This window comes from Notamacropus eugenii, chromosome 3, assembly GCF_028372415.1.
Source record: "Notamacropus eugenii isolate mMacEug1 chromosome 3, mMacEug1.pri_v2, whole genome shotgun sequence".
NCBI classification, from domain to species: Eukaryota; Metazoa; Chordata; class Mammalia; order Diprotodontia; family Macropodidae; genus Notamacropus; species Notamacropus eugenii.
Genome location: NC_092874.1, coordinates 1,550,309 through 1,566,861, shown reverse-complemented (window position 1 = coordinate 1,566,861; position 16,553 = coordinate 1,550,309). Strand labels below are relative to the sequence as shown.

The 16,553-nt window shown below is 57.0% G+C and overlaps 1 protein-coding gene and 1 long non-coding RNA gene across 4 annotated transcripts in view; one reads left to right on the top strand and one right to left on the bottom strand.

Moving 5' to 3' along the window:
• The window catches only part of LOC140532354 (uncharacterized), a 58,483-nt gene that overhangs the window by 10,179 nt on the left and 31,751 nt on the right, over positions 1-16,553 (top strand). The gene's annotated exons all lie outside the window — the stretch shown is intronic.
• Positions 468-7,354, bottom strand: DLX6 (distal-less homeobox 6). The gene is made up of 3 exons (XM_072650751.1): positions 5,266-7,354; positions 3,747-3,940; positions 468-1,647 (listed from the first exon to the last, which is right to left on the bottom strand). Exons 1-3 carry the CDS (start codon positions 5,783-5,785, stop codon positions 1,396-1,398), a joined length of 966 nt encoding a protein of 321 aa, XP_072506852.1. The 5' UTR covers positions 5,786-7,354; the 3' UTR covers positions 468-1,395.

The window sequence follows — 16,553 nt, the reverse complement described above, 5'->3', positions numbered from 1 at the left end:
CTCTTTGGTCCTCTCCATTTCTATATGTTAGGCACAGTCGTATGACCTAAATATGTCTCTTGAATTTCAAAGGTAGAAACAGACGGGAGATAGAAGAAAGTGAAGGAAGGAAAGGAAGGGAGGAAGGAAGGAAGGAAGGAAGAAAGGAAGGAAGGAAGGAAGGAAGGAAGGAAGGAAGGAAGGAAGGAAGGAAGGAAGGAAGGAAAGAAGGGAGGGAGGGAGGAAAAGAGAGAAAGGGAAGGCTAGTTACCAAGACACCAGGATTCATTTTGAAGTAGGTCCCAGAAAGGAGAGTAGTCTTCACAATGTCCCCTTTCCAGGAGCCTGTGGCATCGCTTTTTAGGAAGGTTTTTTTTAAGAGGGGAAGAAAATAGAGGGCGGGGTGGGGGAAGAAGGAAGGAGAGAGGGAGGGAGGATGAGGGAAGGAGGGGAGGAGGGGGAGGGGAGAGAGAGAGAGAGAGAGAGACTTCAGCATTTTGTGGCTTTTACTCCATATATGAAAGAAGACAAAAACATACAAAGTCTCTGTACAGCTAAAATTCAACAATATATACAGAAAGTTTCTCGTTCTAAGCGTCCCAACGAGCTGCTCCATGAATGGGGGTCGCTGGCTGCCACTTCACTGATTGAGCTTTGCCAAGTCATGGGTCAGCAGGGGGTGTAGATGCGCTGTCCTGTCTTTCCTCCCGAGTTTATGGCTTGGAGAGGATGGTAAGGGACGAGGACCAGGGAGTCAGGGCCTGGGGATGGACAGTAGGCTCTGTCTGTCCGTGTTCCTGCTCAGCCCACTTGGAGCACAACATGCAGCACTCTCCCACCCCCACCCCCCAGACCCCCTTCAATGGGACCGACAGGCTCAGAGCATCTTCCTCCAGACAAGAATAGGGGGAGAAGGGCGGGGAGAGGAAAGTTGCTGTCTCCTGTACGGGACTGGCAAAATCCCCCCCGCAGGAGGAGTGAGGGTAAGCAGCTTCTTTCTCCTCCTTCATCTGGGGTCGGCTTCTAAACTCCCAAAACTAGGGAAAGCCTGGTCTTGCTAGAGGAAGGAGGTTTCTCCGATGGGCTAGAAAGTCCGGAACAAGTCTCTGCCTGCAGGCCCCATCGGGCTGTCCCAAGAGGCAGCGAAACTGACCGCATAGGTGGCCCCGGGAACCCTCCTGGAGAAGTGTGGAGGGCTGAGGCTCGCTCCCAGGCTCCAGCTACTTCAGAGAAGCTGCTCCGTGGGGGAGACGGGAGGGGGAGGAGGGAGAAAAGCAAAGCAGAAAAGCCCAACTGGCCTCCTGGGCCCTGCCTGGCCCCGCTTGCCTGGCCCTCTTGCTTTGGGGACCCAGGACCCGGAGCTCCCCTGCCCTCGTGAGGCGGCTCCTTTGCTAGCTCAAGGGAGACGCTGCGGGGTCACATCATCTGCGGTCTCTGCATCGTGTCTTGGTGCGGAGAAGAGTACCAGGGAGAGTAGCCGGGCATGTAGCTGCTGGGGGGCATATTGACTCCCTTGGCTGAAGCAGAAACGTCCCACACCGGAGGCAGGGCCGGCGAGCGCGGAGACAGAGCCGCCGAACCCGCCAGTGGCTCACTCTCGTGAGGATTACTGCCCTGTTTGAGCAACTTCTTGAATTTGGAGCGCTTGTTCTGAAACCAGATCTTCACCTGGAAGCAAAACGCAGGAGTCAGCCGGGAAGGGCAGAGCAGAGGCCCGACCCACACCTGCAGCCTTAGAGCAGAGGTCCCGGCCTCCTCCCTCCCAGCCCTCCCACAGTCAAGCCTAAACAAGGCTGGAGGAGGCTCAGGACCAGAATAGCAAGCCACTTCGAAGGGCTGCAGGGCCTTCGGGAGCCAGATTTGCTCGACTCGGCCTCCTCTCCTTCCCTAAGAGTTCCTTTCTGATCTCCCTGCATCCAAATTCGAGTGGGTGTTTGCTCACAGTGCGCAAGAGTGGTGGTGAGCCCTAACTGAACTGGCCATCCTGTGACTCTGCTAAAGAGTATTATTCAGGACATACTGTGGGTTCAGGGTGGGTAAGAATGTGAGTGCTTGAGTGTGCCAGGGTCTTGCTGCAGTCACAAGGCTCGTCATTCATCCATCCTTCACTCACTGGCTTGGGGAGCCTCTGATCTATCACGCTGTGGTCAGGTATCCAGGAGTGAAGGGACTATGGACTATGTGGAGTTTAGGGGCTCAAGTCTAGGTACCCAGGGAAGCTGGGGGGGCGGGGAGGGAGGCCGGGCCTCTTTGATCCCCTGCCTTGGACGCAGAAGTTGGTGCAAGACCTAAATGATGGGCCTTTATACACACACACACACACACACACACACACACACACACACATATATATATATATAATGTGTATGGGTGTGTACTACAGGAATTTATGTGTCTAGGTATACACAGGTACAAAAAATATTTGTATAAACACCTAAATATATATATGTATATATATATAAATACAGGCACACATTGGAAGCTAACTCAGCACATACAAGGACAGATACACGTGTATTTAAACCTAATACATATCTACACCATACACACATACAGACTCACAATATACCTAAACACCAATACCAATGTAAACGCACTCACACACACTCACATCTTAATCGCTAGAAACTGGAGAGAGCTTTCCCAGTCCTATCGAAGCAAAAAACATCCCGACAAATGGTGAGGCGGCCAGGCAGCTGCAGCCGACTCAGGCAGGGAGTAGGTCGGCGGCTTCAGGGGGAGGCCGCAGTTGGTGTGCAAGGACCGCCTTTGGCAGAGGAGTCCCCAACCCCGTTTGTGCAAAGCCTCAAAGCCTCGCATTAAGGCTCAGCCCCTGGAGCACTGACCTTCCCGATAACTGCCTATTCAGACGGAGCCGCCATTGCTCCCTTCTTCCTGACTGACCCATTTGCTTTCTGAGGAGGTCTCTGTCAGCCCAACAGTTCGAAGATGGCCAGCCGCGGGGACCGTTTGCCCTGTCAGTCCTGGCCAAGGATGCCTCAGATTCTCCTTTTATCTTGAATCATTAGATCCAAATTTTTAGTGTCTTTGCCTACTGTGGCACAGAAGCACACCTGACAGCTTGGGATCCCGGAGGAACCACTGCCCTGGGTATCAAGTCCCCAGGAGGGCTCTCCCATCAGACACTCTGCTGCTCCAAGCCCTTCCTCTCTTGGGAAGGGGATTGCAGCTGCACCTGGGTGGAATCCTTTGGGTTTGAGCCCTAACCCTCCGCCTAGCTGTAACAGGCCAGGAGCTTCTTCAGCTGTACTTTATTTACTCCTTTTCTCTGCCACGGAGCTAGACTGAGTGCTTAATGTCGCCTAGCTCGATAAAGAGACTGCTTACACTCGGTTGCAGAGCAACGCCTTCTCAGGTCGCCTAGCCTTCTTGCCTCTCCTTCATCTCGGGAGCCATCCTAGCCTTTCCCCCTGGTCAAGCTCTCCACTGCAAACCCGCTAACCTAGCTCTGTCAAATCTCACTGCACTGAGTAGGTGGTGTGTGTGGGGGGGAGCGGGAGCGATGAGGACCTGGACGCCGGTGCAGGGTGGGGTGGGAGGGTGCACACCAGGCCAGGCCAAACCAGAATCTCCCTCCAACGCTTCACGGCTTGTCCATACCCTGTAAATGTTCCCCTGAACCCCCAGCCTCAAGGCCCCTCCCTGAGGCCGTATGCACTGGCCTCAGCCACATCCCTTCCTCAACCCGTGTTCAACCACAAGGCCGCCGGCAGGCGGGCCAGGAGAGCTCCCTGGGGCAGAATTACCTGGGTTTGAGTCAGGCCCAGGGAAGCTGCGAGCTCTGCTCGCTCGGGCAGAGCCAGGTACTGGGTCTGCTGGAAGCGATGGTTCAGAGCCTGCAGCTGCAAACTCGAGTAAATGGTCCGAGGCTTCCGAATTTTCTTCCCTTTACCGTTGAACCGGATCTCCCCGTTTTCAATAACCGTGGTTTTCTGTTGATCTGTAAGCAAAGGGAGCCGGTGGGAACGACGCTGGGGAGGGATCGACGTGAGCCAGTGAGGGATGCCCCTAGGGACCTCACTCTCCCTCCCCGAGGTCTCCCAGAGCCGCGATCGGGGTGGAAGAGCTCTAGTCCTGTCGGCTGCCGCGGAGCCCTCGGAGGGCGAAACGAGGACTGAGCTGGGGAAGTGGAGGGAGTCCCACATCCAGGCCGCAGTAGGGGTGTGGAGGGCGCGCGCCAGAGGGACAAGGGCTCTGGCTGCTCAGATACCCACCTGAGAAGATGCCTCCCTCCCTCCGTCCCCACCCCCAGTTTGGTGTTTGGTGTTTGGGATTCTGCTCAGTTTCATCGAATTGTGGGTTTAGGCCAGCGGAAGACACAGCGTCCGCGTTGACTCCAAACACACGGACCACACCCTCCTCCCAGCTGACTAGGGGGTCTTCTCGTAGAGCCCTAGGTGCGACCCGGCTGCTGTGAGGGGGTGAGGGTGCGTAGAATCCTTTGACTCGCTACCGGAGCCCGGCCTCTAGCCGACTCCAAACATTTCCGGCGAGGCTGCTAGCCTCCCTACCCTCAGGGGCTAACAAAGACTCAACCCAGTTCCTCCGATCTTGGGTTGGAGAGTCGAAGTGGGGACAGACTGTCAACCAGCCCGTGGGAACCTTCCGCCCTGCTGCCTGTATTAAGAATTGGGCCAGAATACCCTCCCCACCTCCTCCCTTCCCTTCTTGGTATCCTCAGATCGGCCTGCGGACCAGCTCCACCGGCAAGCCAAACAATTCTAGCCGCCCCCGGCCCCGCATGACCGCCAGGCCGGGTCTGGTGCTCTGCGGTAAGCCCCTACTCTAGGGAGAGGCGCCAGCGGTAGGACCGAGGCCAGGCAAAGCCGAGGAAGAGAAGCAAGAAGGATAAGAAGACCAGAGGGCTGGCAAGAGCTGAAAGGGGACCCCTGGGCCAAACTGGTACCGTAACCGTGTGTGAGTGAATGTGTGCACCAGGACAGAGCCTCAGGGCACACAGCCCCCGCATAGGTTCGGAGTTCACTCCCAAACACGGGTGTGCCAGGGAGCGGAGAAGCGCGGATGGGACGGAGCTGTCGGAGAGGAGCCCGGAGCGATTCAGTGACGGGCTGGAACAGGGAAGAGGCCAGAGGCGAGATCCCGGGAGAGCAGGAGAGAGAGAGGGGATCGGGGAAGGCCCGCAGCCCGAAGGGACGCAGGCAGGAGGGCAGGCAGGCAAGCAGGCAGGCAGGCAGGCGGGGTAGAGGGCAAGCGGGGCAGGCAGACGGGGAGAGCTCGGGGAGGCGTCTTGGGCGCCGGGCTCACCTGGGTCGTCGGGCCGCGTCGGGCCGGCCGAGCCGCTGTTGTGGTAGGCCTGGAGGTAGGGGCTGTGTTGCGAGTGGCTCATGTAGGGGTATGCTGCAGCCAGCGAGCGGTGACTGTAGGCACCCCCGCCGCCCCCGCCGCCGCCTCCTCCTCCGCCGGCCCCCGACGAGTAGGGCGCGCCGTGGTGTTGGTGGTGGTGGTGATGGTGATGGTGGTGGTGGGATCCCGCGGCCGCCGCCGCCGCTGCCGCCGCTGCTGCTGCCGAATGCAGGCAGTGCAGCGGGTAGTGGGCCCCCGCCATGGCCGGAGAGTTGGGTGGCTGCTGCGCCGAATGCGGCTGCCCGGGCACCGGCGGCGGCGGCGGTGGCGGGGGCTGCGGCTGCGGCGGCGGGGGCGCCTGCGGGGGCGCCTGCGGCGGCGGGGGCTGCTGCTGCTGCTGCTGCTGCCCGAACTCCATGAAGGCCGATTTGGACGAGTCCTGGGCGTCCAAGCCCTCAGCCATGGCGGTCATGGTCATCATGAAAACTTTGGCTTTCGGAGGGAGCCCTCTCCTCCCAGGCGGCGGCCGCCTTGGCCTGGGCCCGGCCCCCCTGGGCGGCGGCGGCGGAGGCGCTCGTTGCTCTCGCCTCTCCAGCCACCTTCGCGCGGGGATTCTTGCAGAGGTGAGGTCGGGGGGCGGCGGCGGTCGCGGGGCGCGGGGTGCTCTCTGTCCTCCTCGCCCTCCCTGGGCCTCTGCCCCGCTCGGCCTCTCTCCGGCGCTCTCTCCTGCGCTCTGGCCTCCTCTCGCTCGCTCTCTCGCTCGCTCCTTTCCTCTCTCCTTCTCTCTCTCTTTCTCTCTTCCCCCCCCCTCTCCCCCTCTCTCCCTTTCTCTCGCTCCCCTCGATTTTTTTTAATAGAAAGAGATCTAGTGAGCGGGGCCTTGTTAACTAGCAGGGAGGAGGGGGAGGGCTGGCGGAGGAGCGCAGAGGCGAGGGGGAGGGGGCCTGCGCTCCCCCGTTTCCCCCCTTGGCTTTTCGGGGGCTGGTGCCGTTTAAGGCAGAGATTTTAAGGTGGATTCTGCGAAAGTTGCGCTTCTGCTATCAGACTTCATGCAGACGCCACGAGTCGAATGGTTTGTCTCCAAAGGGCAGCGCCTTCCCATTGGTCATTCAACCCCTGACGTCACAAGCGCACGGCTTCTACTGGCGCCTGTGCCTCCGAGTTCTTAGCCTACCTTCAGCTAGCCCAGCGCCAGGAAGAGAGCGGCCCCTGGGCGCACCTCGGCGTGGGGCGCTCTGCTACCCTCCGCGGACGCTGGCATGGCGCCGCCGAGCCCCTGCGCCTCGGTCCGCACCCTTAGCTGAGCCCCGCAGCCCGCGCTAAACAAAGAATGAAATCGGGCCCCTCCCTGGCCTCGCCCCTCCCCAGCCTTGGGCCTTACAAGCCTCCTTAGCCCGCCTGCCTCGGCCCCCGCCCTTCCTCAGCCAAGAGTAGCTCAGCAAGGCTCGGCCTCCTGGCCTCCTGGATCTCTGGCCCCTGGCCCCAGCGCTTCACGTTGCTCCCACCCTTTCCTCCAAGCAATAGCCGCTTCAGGTGGCTTGTCCCGCAGCCTGAGGGGCGAGGACAGGGAGCCCCCAGAGCCCAAGGTGGCCTGGCAGCGGAGCAGGCAGAGTCCTGGCTGAAGTGGACAAGTTCTGGGTCTGCAAACCGTCCCCACCCTCCTCCAAGGGATCAAAACAAACAAACAGCAAAAATCACAGACTCCCTCCCGTTGGGGAGAGGTTCGGGCACAGAGCCCCTCCTCGCGTCCCCAGCGCCCCATGCAGGCCTGACACTAATGCATTTTTTCCTATTGAAAACAGAAGCCGCTGTAATGCTTTCAAATATATGCAAATGATCCGTGTGGTTAGTGGTTTGGCAATGCTGATTACAAATGCCCTCGACTGGCTCCTTCTCTCCCATCTTTCCCTCCCGAGCCTGGGGGGCCGAGTGGAGCCGAGATGAGCGCCACCAACCTGGCTCTGAACTGGGCCAGTGCCCGTCTCCTTCCCCGTTGCTGTCCCTGTTTCGGCCCCTTCCCGTCCTCGTCCCTGTTGCGGTCCGCGTCTCGACCCTTCCTGTCCTTGGCCCCGTTGCGGTCTCCGGCCCGGCCCCGTCCCCTCCTTGCCCCAGTCGCGGTCCCCGGCCCGGCCCCGTCCCTTCCTTGCCCCCGTCGCGGTCCCAGCCCCGGCCAGGTCCAGCCGCGTCCTCGCCGCGCCTCCGATCCCAATTCCGATTGATTGTATTTTATCATCAACATCGTTAATGGCAACACTGGAGCCGCGCGTGCCACTTATTGTTTGCAGTTATTTTTACTTGGGGGAAGGAGGCAATTAGGCCTGTAATCAGGAGCCGTGATTAACGGCGGCACTTGGTTCGAATGGGAGCCGCACAATTCCGAACAATTTCCCTGTAATGATTATGGACTGGGTTTATTTTGGGAGGTGGAATAAAAGTGGATATAGCATAAATTATCCTCTAATTATACGCTGCTGTCGCCTCAATTATCCTCTTATCAATGCTTGTCTCCCCACCGCACTTAGTCTCAATTCTCTCCTTTTTTCTATAAAAAGAACTTCATACCTTGTTATTATTAGTCCATTTATTATTTGCCAGGGGATTTATAGGGGAACATCCAGGTGGTGGTAGGCGCACTCCTTCTGCAACGATGGACGGACTCGGGGAAGAGACGAGCTGGGGAGCTCCTCACCCGCCCCGCGCCTCCGCCGCCACCAGAGCGGCAGCGGCGGCGGGGGCAGCGGCCGGGCGTCTCTAGGAGCTCGGGGCTCACCGCCCGCGCTCGTTCGCTCGCTCTTTTCTTCTCGTTCTCCCTCTCCCTTTCTCTTCTTTTCCCTTCTCCCTCTCCACCCCCCCGCCCCCCACACACACCCAACTCTCTCTTTCTCTCATTCCTGGCTCCAGCCTAGCTCCCCAGCTTCGGGTCGCGTGGAAGCTACCAGGTAAGCCGATCGCGATAGTGGACCGGCGCGTTCCACCTGGCTAGGTGTGTAGGCGCAGAGGTGACCAGTGCCCTTTGGCCTCAACTGGGAGCTCCTGCAGAGCGCACAAGGTAGAACGGCTTGTGTTCTATGTGTATATATATGTGGTGTGAAGGAGTGTAATGTGTGTGTGTGTGTGTGTGTGTGTGTGTGTGTGTGTGTGTAAAGGCAGCCCGAGCTTCCAGGTCAGACTGGGCCGGGCAGTACACTGAAAGAAGGCAGACCGATCCAGGACCCAGCGGACTTCAGTAGGGTTTCTGGAGTCCCTAACTTCGGACTCTTGGCAGAGAGCCCCGGGGCCCCTCGAAGATAAACGTGTGAGAGAGTGTTGTGTGCTGGTGCCTATTCGGAGACTCTACAGCCCAACACGGACTTCTTTCTCTTTGGAGAAACAAACTGTCTGGGATTGCGCCGCCGCCGCCCACACCCCCAGAAACCAGTGCTTATCGCAATGTGGGAAAGGCTTGCCGGATCTCTGCTCCATTTGCATTTCTTTTCCTTTTTTTTAGTGAGCTACCCTCTGGAGTCCGATGAACTAGTGGCCAGGCCCAGAGCTCCAGGGTCCCCACGAACTAGCGCTCCGCGCGTTCCTCAGCATTTTCTTCATTTCCCCTTCCTTCCTTCCTTCTTTCCTTCCTTCCTTCCTTCCTTCCTTCCTTCCTTCCTTCCTTCCTTCCTTCCTTCCTTCCTTCCTTCCTTCCTTCCTTCCTTCCTTCCTTCCTTCCTTCCTTCCTTCCTTCCTTCTTTCTCTCACTCCCTCCCTCTAAGGTAGAGCTGTGCCCATAGGATTTTCTCCCGGTGTTTCTGGGATGGTGTTTTCTTCCTGCTTCCCCCCTCCCCGTCCCTCCGCCCCACCGAATTCATTCGTGAATATTGGGCCTTGTTTGACCGCTTTGCACAAGGGTTCTGCTTTAACACGCGAGAGGGTAATCTGATCCACTCGCTTCAAACCTGCTGTGACTAGAACGTTCAGGGCAGCCCGAGGGCTGGGGGGGGGGGGGAGGGGAGGAAGGAGAAAGGGAGGGAGGGGGGATGCAGGGGGAGAAAAGGACGCCAGCTTCCCCCTGCAGATTGGCAGATATTCCAAGGGGCTCGCGCTGCACTCGATACTAGCCAGGCTGTGTGGCTGTACGCAGACCTGTCTGGTTCATGGCCTCAAGCCCACAAATCGGTTCTTAAGCCGGGGAGGCCCTTCCCCCCTGTAGTTTTTCCTCTCGGCAGGTGCAGTTCCAAAGCTTTGCAGCCTGCCTCAAGTACCCTTTTCCTCCTCCCGCCCCACTCTTCTCGGAAGCAAGACCTTAGCAGGGTGTTGGAGGGGGGGAGGGGGCAGGGAAGGGAGGAAGACCTGATCGCCGCCCATACTCAGCCCTAAGGACTGGGGGGATGGGCGAGGTTTCGACGGCTGTCAGAGCTAGTGGCCTTGGCCAGGCGCCCCCTCTGCCCGCCAGGGCTTCGGGCTTCAGATATCCTTCGCTGTCTGCACGCCGGCGAGCAAGACAAACACGAGTTTGACTTTCTCGTAAGTCGTTTCGAAGCCTGCGCTGTCTCCGATGCTGCCGCTTTCCCAATGCCCAAGTGCTCCGGTCAACTTGGAGATGGTCGCCAGTGTTGCGTCAGGCCCGCAGGCTTAGGGGACCTGACCCCATGCGCCTCCCAGAGGGCTGAGTTTCTGGAGCATTAGAGCTGGTGGCTGGAAGACACAGAAGCCAGGGCGCTGGACAGGGCTGCACCCTAGGCCAATCTCTGATTCCCTGGCTTCCCACCACCCAGTCTCTCGGTATTTCATCAACTGTCTCCAGGCCGGGATGTAGATAAAGGTTTGGCTGAATAGAAAAGGAGGAAGAGGAGGTCTCGCTTCCTCAAGGCTGGCCCGTACCTCTGATATCACGGAGAAGTCTGGGGAATGGGAAATATCCAAGCTGGAAGCCTCTAGTCCCTGGCCAATCGCTGGGTTCCCTGGCATGCAGGAGCCCGGGTCGCTCCTAGCTGTTCTGTCCCACGAAAGAGCACATGCCCCCTGAAAGACAGTTAGGTCAAGGAAGACCCGCTGTCCTCCACAGGTATCAGGAGATTCACCACTGGGCAGGGAATCCCCCAGAGGTCTTGACCAGGGCGGCAGCTGGAGTTAGCATCAGCTCAGAAAACTGCGATGCCAGCAGGGCATGAGAGTAAACAGTATTTTAAATGGAACACGAGGGAGGACACTGCTGCCCCACAAGAGGCCCACCCTTCTATGTAATCGCTCAGGCCAGCTGGGGGTGTGAGGGAGCCAGAGGGCATGCCCCGAAGGCTCTAACACTCTGAGAAAGATGACAGAGAGTGCATGACAGTGAGGGCGGTGGACATTCTTGGCCCACATCTCGGGGCTAGTCATTCTTGAGAGACAGAGGTTGTTCTAGAACATAGGCGCTAATTAGAAGTCAGGTTGGCTTTCAAAGTTAAGCTGTCTTACTGCATTGATTCTAATGAAATTCGACCTGTATAGAATGCGTTGGATTAAAACAATTTACAAAACATTTTGAGGCTGATTTGCTTCATAACGCCAGGTCTGTGGGCCCGGCCAGTGGGATGGGGGCCTAGGGGCAGTTGTTTGGCCCATCTCCAATCTAGGCCAGGGGTCTGTGCATACATACACTCAGTTCTTGTGTGGATATGGATGAGCGTGAGCACTGGCCCACAGCACACACGTGCCATCCCGCATTGGCATCAGGAGACCTTCTGTCCTGGTCTGCAGCAGCCTGGAACAGCCATTGAGGGGTAGAGGAATAGCAAGGCTGTGGCTCCAGCTCTGATGGAAAGACCTGCACTATGTTGGCATCTTTTTGCTCTGGTGATGGCAAACACGTTTCTACAAAGTTTCTATGTTTCTAGTTTTTTAGTACAGGGCTGTTTTTCTTTTGGGGAGCAGAGGAGGGGCATGGGAAGTGAAGTCAGTTATCCGATCCGGAGGTGATCCTCGGCCCAGCCCATTGCTGAGATAGCTGCAGAGCCTGTGCGGCCTTTGGTCTTCTTGGGGTCTCCTGGCCAGCATCCACAGGCCTCTAGTTTTGTTTTCTTCGGCTAGATTGGTAAGTTGCTTTTTTTTAAATCCTCGTTTGAAAGTTCCAGGAGTGATATCCCCAGATATCAATAAGCTGTCAAGGAAGCCAACCTGGACTTCCCAGACAGGGGTTTTGGTGGAAGTTTTTCACCCCAGGAGGCCTAGGAGTGGGGAGGTTATTTCTGGGAGTCCAGTATCCTGGCTTATGAGGGAGGGAGCCTTAGGGACCCTTCTTTCCCCTCCTCTGGGCCAAACCCCCAGGTAACAGGGGGCCTGCTTTTCTTGGACGAGAATTAGTTCACTACTAAAACAGTCAAGCAAGGAATACAGACCAATTTTCCTGCTCTTGTGGCGGTTGCGGTTTTTTGTTGTTGCTTTAGGGGCACGCTCTTTTCCCCTCTTCCATGTCTGCACCTCCCTTGCCCTCCCCAGAATTCACCCCCAAATTGAAGGGCTCTGGCGGGACCCTTTAGAACTTTTTTAGCTCTGGCTCTTGGAACTTGGGACTTGGGAAATTGGGGCCATGAGTGTAGGGGGTTGATGGGGCTGGGAGGGGCAAGGGGGTGGAGGAGAGCCCCCAGCTTTCATTCAAAGGCTAGTGTGGCCAGTTCTCTCTGGCCGTGGGCAGATAGTGGAAGGACCAGACAGACAACAGGAAGCAGCCACCTATGTTTAGGCAGCAATAAAGAGTTAATAGGCCGAGTCCAGAGTCTTAGCAAATGCCTCGGAGCATCTTCTGCTCTGCGTAAGTTCTTGAGGTGCCGCGCCACAGCTGCCGCCACTGTCGCGACAACAAAGACTCCCTGTCCCTCCCTGGACTTTAGGGCCCCAAACCTGTCGGGGAGAAATCACAATCCTGGCAGGGCTGAACCCACTCCTCCTGAGTTTCTTGGTTTCCAATGAGGAAAAGCCAATTTTCCCTGACTTCCCTCCAGAAGGGAAGGGGCGATTTTTCCCCAAGCGCTTGCCTCTTTAGGGCCACACACCTCTACACCTGGCAGGCAAGTGACTTCGGCCAAACGGGCTTGAGAAGTCCTCTACAGAGCTCCCTAGATTTGGGGAAGTGCTTCTTCTGACGAGTTTGAGATCATGCAGACCATCCTCCAGCCCCTACTCCATCGCCCTTCTCTGTCCCATCCCTTCTGGCCGTAGGGTTTCGGTGGTAGGGAAAGAAGGGGTCCAAAGTTATATTGAAATGGGTGAAAGGTAACAGCCTTCTCAGTCCCACAGTTCTGCGGCTCCCCTGCCCTCCCCTTTGCAAAGGCCTTCTGATGCAGGGCTGGAGGGAAGCCTCCCCAGTGTCCTGAAAACTTCCTGGGGCTTTGCAGCCTAGTATCTATCCCACAGCTCTCACTTAACAGAAATTTTGAGCTGCATCCTGGCTAAGACAGAGACCCGTGTAATGGGACAAACAAAAGCTCTGTGGAGAAAGGAGACCCCGGAGGATGAGCAAAGAGGGAGGACAGAGATGTGGCAGTTTAGCGAGAAAGGTTGGGGAGGAAAGAGGAGAGAAACAGAGAGACACACAGAGAGAGACAGAGAGAGAGAGAAAAGAAGATGAAGAAGAAGGAGGAGGAGGAGGAGGAAGAGGAGGAGGAGGAGGAGGAGGAGGAGGAGGAGGAGGAGAAGAAGAAGAAGAAGAAGAAGAAGAAGAAGAAGAAGAAGAAGGAGAAGAAGGAGAAGAAGAAGGAAGAGGAGGAGGAGGAGGAGAAGGAGGAAGAAGGGCAGGACGGACAGTCCTGTTGCTAATACTGCCAGACCTTGCTTTCACCTTTACTCTGGAACATCCTGTTAGCTGTCACGACCTGCACCAGCTCAGAGGCCTCATTATTAATACTCTCAACAGTTAGAGTTGGACCCCACTAACTAGTCAGGCCCTGGAAGATCCAGCGGGTGTAGCTGAAGTCTATGCTCACCGCTTTTCTCCAGGCCTCCCTCAGTGCTCTCAGGCCTCCTTCAGTCCCAAGGCCCCTCCCCAGGTCTTCCCCGATTTCCTTTGCTCCCTGATTGCCACCCTCCTCCACCTGTTTGTCTCAGCAGTCCCGCCAGCTCGGGCCATATCGGGGAGGAGGTGCGTGCCATGTGGCTGAGCAAGTAGAATGAGAACCATACCTCGTGCATACATGTGTATTCATGATCTAGCATACCATTATCTATATTCACATACCCATACATACAAGATGTATTCATGTGTATATATTAGACAAGACGGAGAGAAGCACAGGGAAAGACACAGCAAAAGCCAGAATCAGAGATTTGGAGATAAAGCCCGTGAGCGAGCTAGCGAGAGACGGAGGACGCTATCCTCTGCCCTCTCCTCCCCCTGCCTTCTTCCTCTCTCTTCCCGCCTGCAGATGCAGGAACTGGGAGGCCTGCAGGCCCCAGTAATCCTTTTCCGAAGACAGAGTCCTCCGAGAATCAGCCACTGTCTTGTACAGATGTGTAGGGAAGCCCTCCCTTTAATTAAAACCGTACAACCAGATTAATTCAGTGTGTTGCTCGTCAGTGTTTGTAATAGTAACAATCCGCTTCACAATTGAATTAGGGGCTGAGACTCAGTCGGTGGCGTTAGCCAGGAATCTCTTGGCTGGACCAGCTGAGGGGCAGAGCCGCGCCATTAGGAAGGACGCAGGGAGATTCGGGTTAGGACTGCAGGTCTTGTCAGCAGGGCCCTGGCTACTCTGGGGGTTGCCTGAGGCTCCCAGGTGGGGTCGGGTGGCGAGTGCATTCACACTCTGCGTCCTCCGCCATGCCTCAAATTCGGGGTTGTGGAGAGGCTGGGGTAGATAAGGAATAGAAGAAGATGGTGAGGTAGAGGAGGCGGGGAGAGCAGGGACCCAGGTCTTGAAGCAATTTCCCTCTGTTGCGTGTTCCTCCGTTTGCCGGCGGGCTGTCTGGAGGGCCCAGGGGGTGACAGACGCGGAGACAGCCAGACAGGGAGAGAGTTGTATGCCCTAACCTGCCCCACCCCCACTCGCCACTTTTCTCTTTCCCCACCCTCGCCACCTCCTCCTCTTTGGAAAGCTTTGCCCACTTGAAGATCAGTCTTTTCAGGTGGCTGTTTGAGCGCCTGTCTCCAGGAGGCTGGCCTGGGCTGCCAGTCAGCTCCCCTCCTCCACCCCCCACCCCGCACCCTTTCCCTGGAGTCCAGGGTAGGATAAGGGTAGGAAGGCTATCGTTTTCTATTGGGCCTATTTTCAGCGGGGCCACCGAACTGAACCGGGCTCACAGAGCACCAGACTGGAGGCAAGCGTTCACAGCTGGAGAATCGGCAATGCCTAAAGATCTCATTAACTGGACTCGGGGATTTGCCGCAGAAGGTTAAGGCGGCCGTGGTCGGCTAGGAGCCTTTTGCAGTCTCGGAGTCTGAGATCACAGAAATAACCTGAACGTTTGCTTCCAGGTCCCTCGTCTTTTTCCTTCCTTCTCTTCCCTTCTTCCTTCTTTCCTTCCTTCCTTCCCCTTCTAGTTCACCATCTTTTATCTTTGTACGACAAGCAGCTCAGTTCTTCTTAACCTAAATAAAGTTAGCTAAATAAAGTTAAGAAAAGAAACGAAAAGATGAGAAATGGAGGAAAATAAGAAGAGAGGAGAGGTGAGGTGAGGAGGAGAGAAGCCAGCACACTCCTGTGGAGTCGGAGGAGATTCACCAGCTTGAGGCCAGGGCAGACAGTCCTGACTGCGGTCAGGGGGTACCGGGCTTGGACCGCGGCAGCCCCTTCCTTTTTTCTCTCGCGTTTGTGGGATGCACGCCCTCGACATCGGTCCTCTGTCCTAGGAGGGAACAGCGCCCCTCCCTCCTAGGACAGAGGAAGAATTTTGCCCCTTTGTCTCCCCTCCGCGCAGAAAATCAGGAGGCTGTTCTCGCTTTCCGGGAAGGGTGTCTGGTAAAACAATTCTCCTCCCTCCCGGGTCGCACTAGTCCCAATTGCCGGGAAAACATTACAAGGGGGCTCCTTGTCTCTGTACGCCCTCCGCCTCCTCTACCCCCGGGCCACATACTGCATCTTTGGAGTATGAGGGCGAAAGGCTGCGGGAGTCACTGGGGAGAGAATATTGCCCAGACGCCAAGCTCAGACTTCCTCAAGAATAAGAAAGGAGCCCTGCTCCCATGAAGTCCAGCGCTCTGACATCTGGAATGCCCACGGCACAGAGTACAGGGGGATAGGAGGGAACTCGGATCCGGGCTCTTCTTCCTCCCCAGCTGGCTCGGTGCAATCTCTCTGGGACTGACTGCCGGCAAAGGGAGGCTCTGGGGACCTTGACATGTTGAATAACGTATACTTGTTCGGCTGAGCCCGGCAGGCGGGCTTCCATCAGGGCTTGGGCCGTCATAGTCTCTCAGGATCGCCCAGCTCCTAATCTCTCCTTTCCTAAGGAGCCAAGGGCCAAGCCAGCATCTGTCTGTCTCGATCTCGGCCTTGAAGACTTTCTCTGACTCTGTCTATTTGCCTGGGTCTGTCTCTCTCCGCTGGTCTGTCTGTCCCTCCTTTGTCTCTAACACACAAACTGGCACGCGGGCGCTCACACACACACACACACACACACACACACACACACACTCCTTCCCACCCCTCTGCATCCCGCCTTCCCTCTGATTAGAGGAGCATAAGGGAAGGGGCAGCTGGGTGATGTTCTGAGATTTCTCTTTCTCCAGAAGCCAAGGAGAGGGAAGTCAAGTCCCGGCCAGCCTGCGCAGGGAGACAGTTTTCTTGAGGAACTTTTCTTTTGGTGAACAGTACTAAGGGTCTTGGCAGCTAGGGATCACCCGCCTGAGAAGAGGCACCTTTCCTCTTTCCGGACCTTAGCTGGCCGGGCAGCACCCCTCCCGGCGTGGGTTTTTAGCTCGAGTGTCCTGTTTCTTACTTTCTCTGAAACGAATTTCAGGGTCACTGAGAGTTCTGAGCCAGGCCATGCACAGCACCCCCGGCTGCCCCCTCCCCCTCCCCCCCCGCAGCAGACCCTCCTGTTTTGGCTGGATGCCCTACCCCACCCGCCTCCCTGTTCTTCCCCATTCCCTCCCAGTAGAGTTTCGTGATGAATGGTGAAACCGTGGCAATCCTGCTTTCAGCGTAAAGTTGTTCCCCGTCCCCCCTCCGCCAAGGCAGCCTTTCTCCAGTTCTAGGGAGAAGGCACGGCCTCGGCCTCTGCCAGAGTCTGCTGTGGCTCCCTCTATCCTTGCCCTCGAATCAGAGGAGGGTAGCGCCATGGAAGACCAGGCTAGGCAGAGG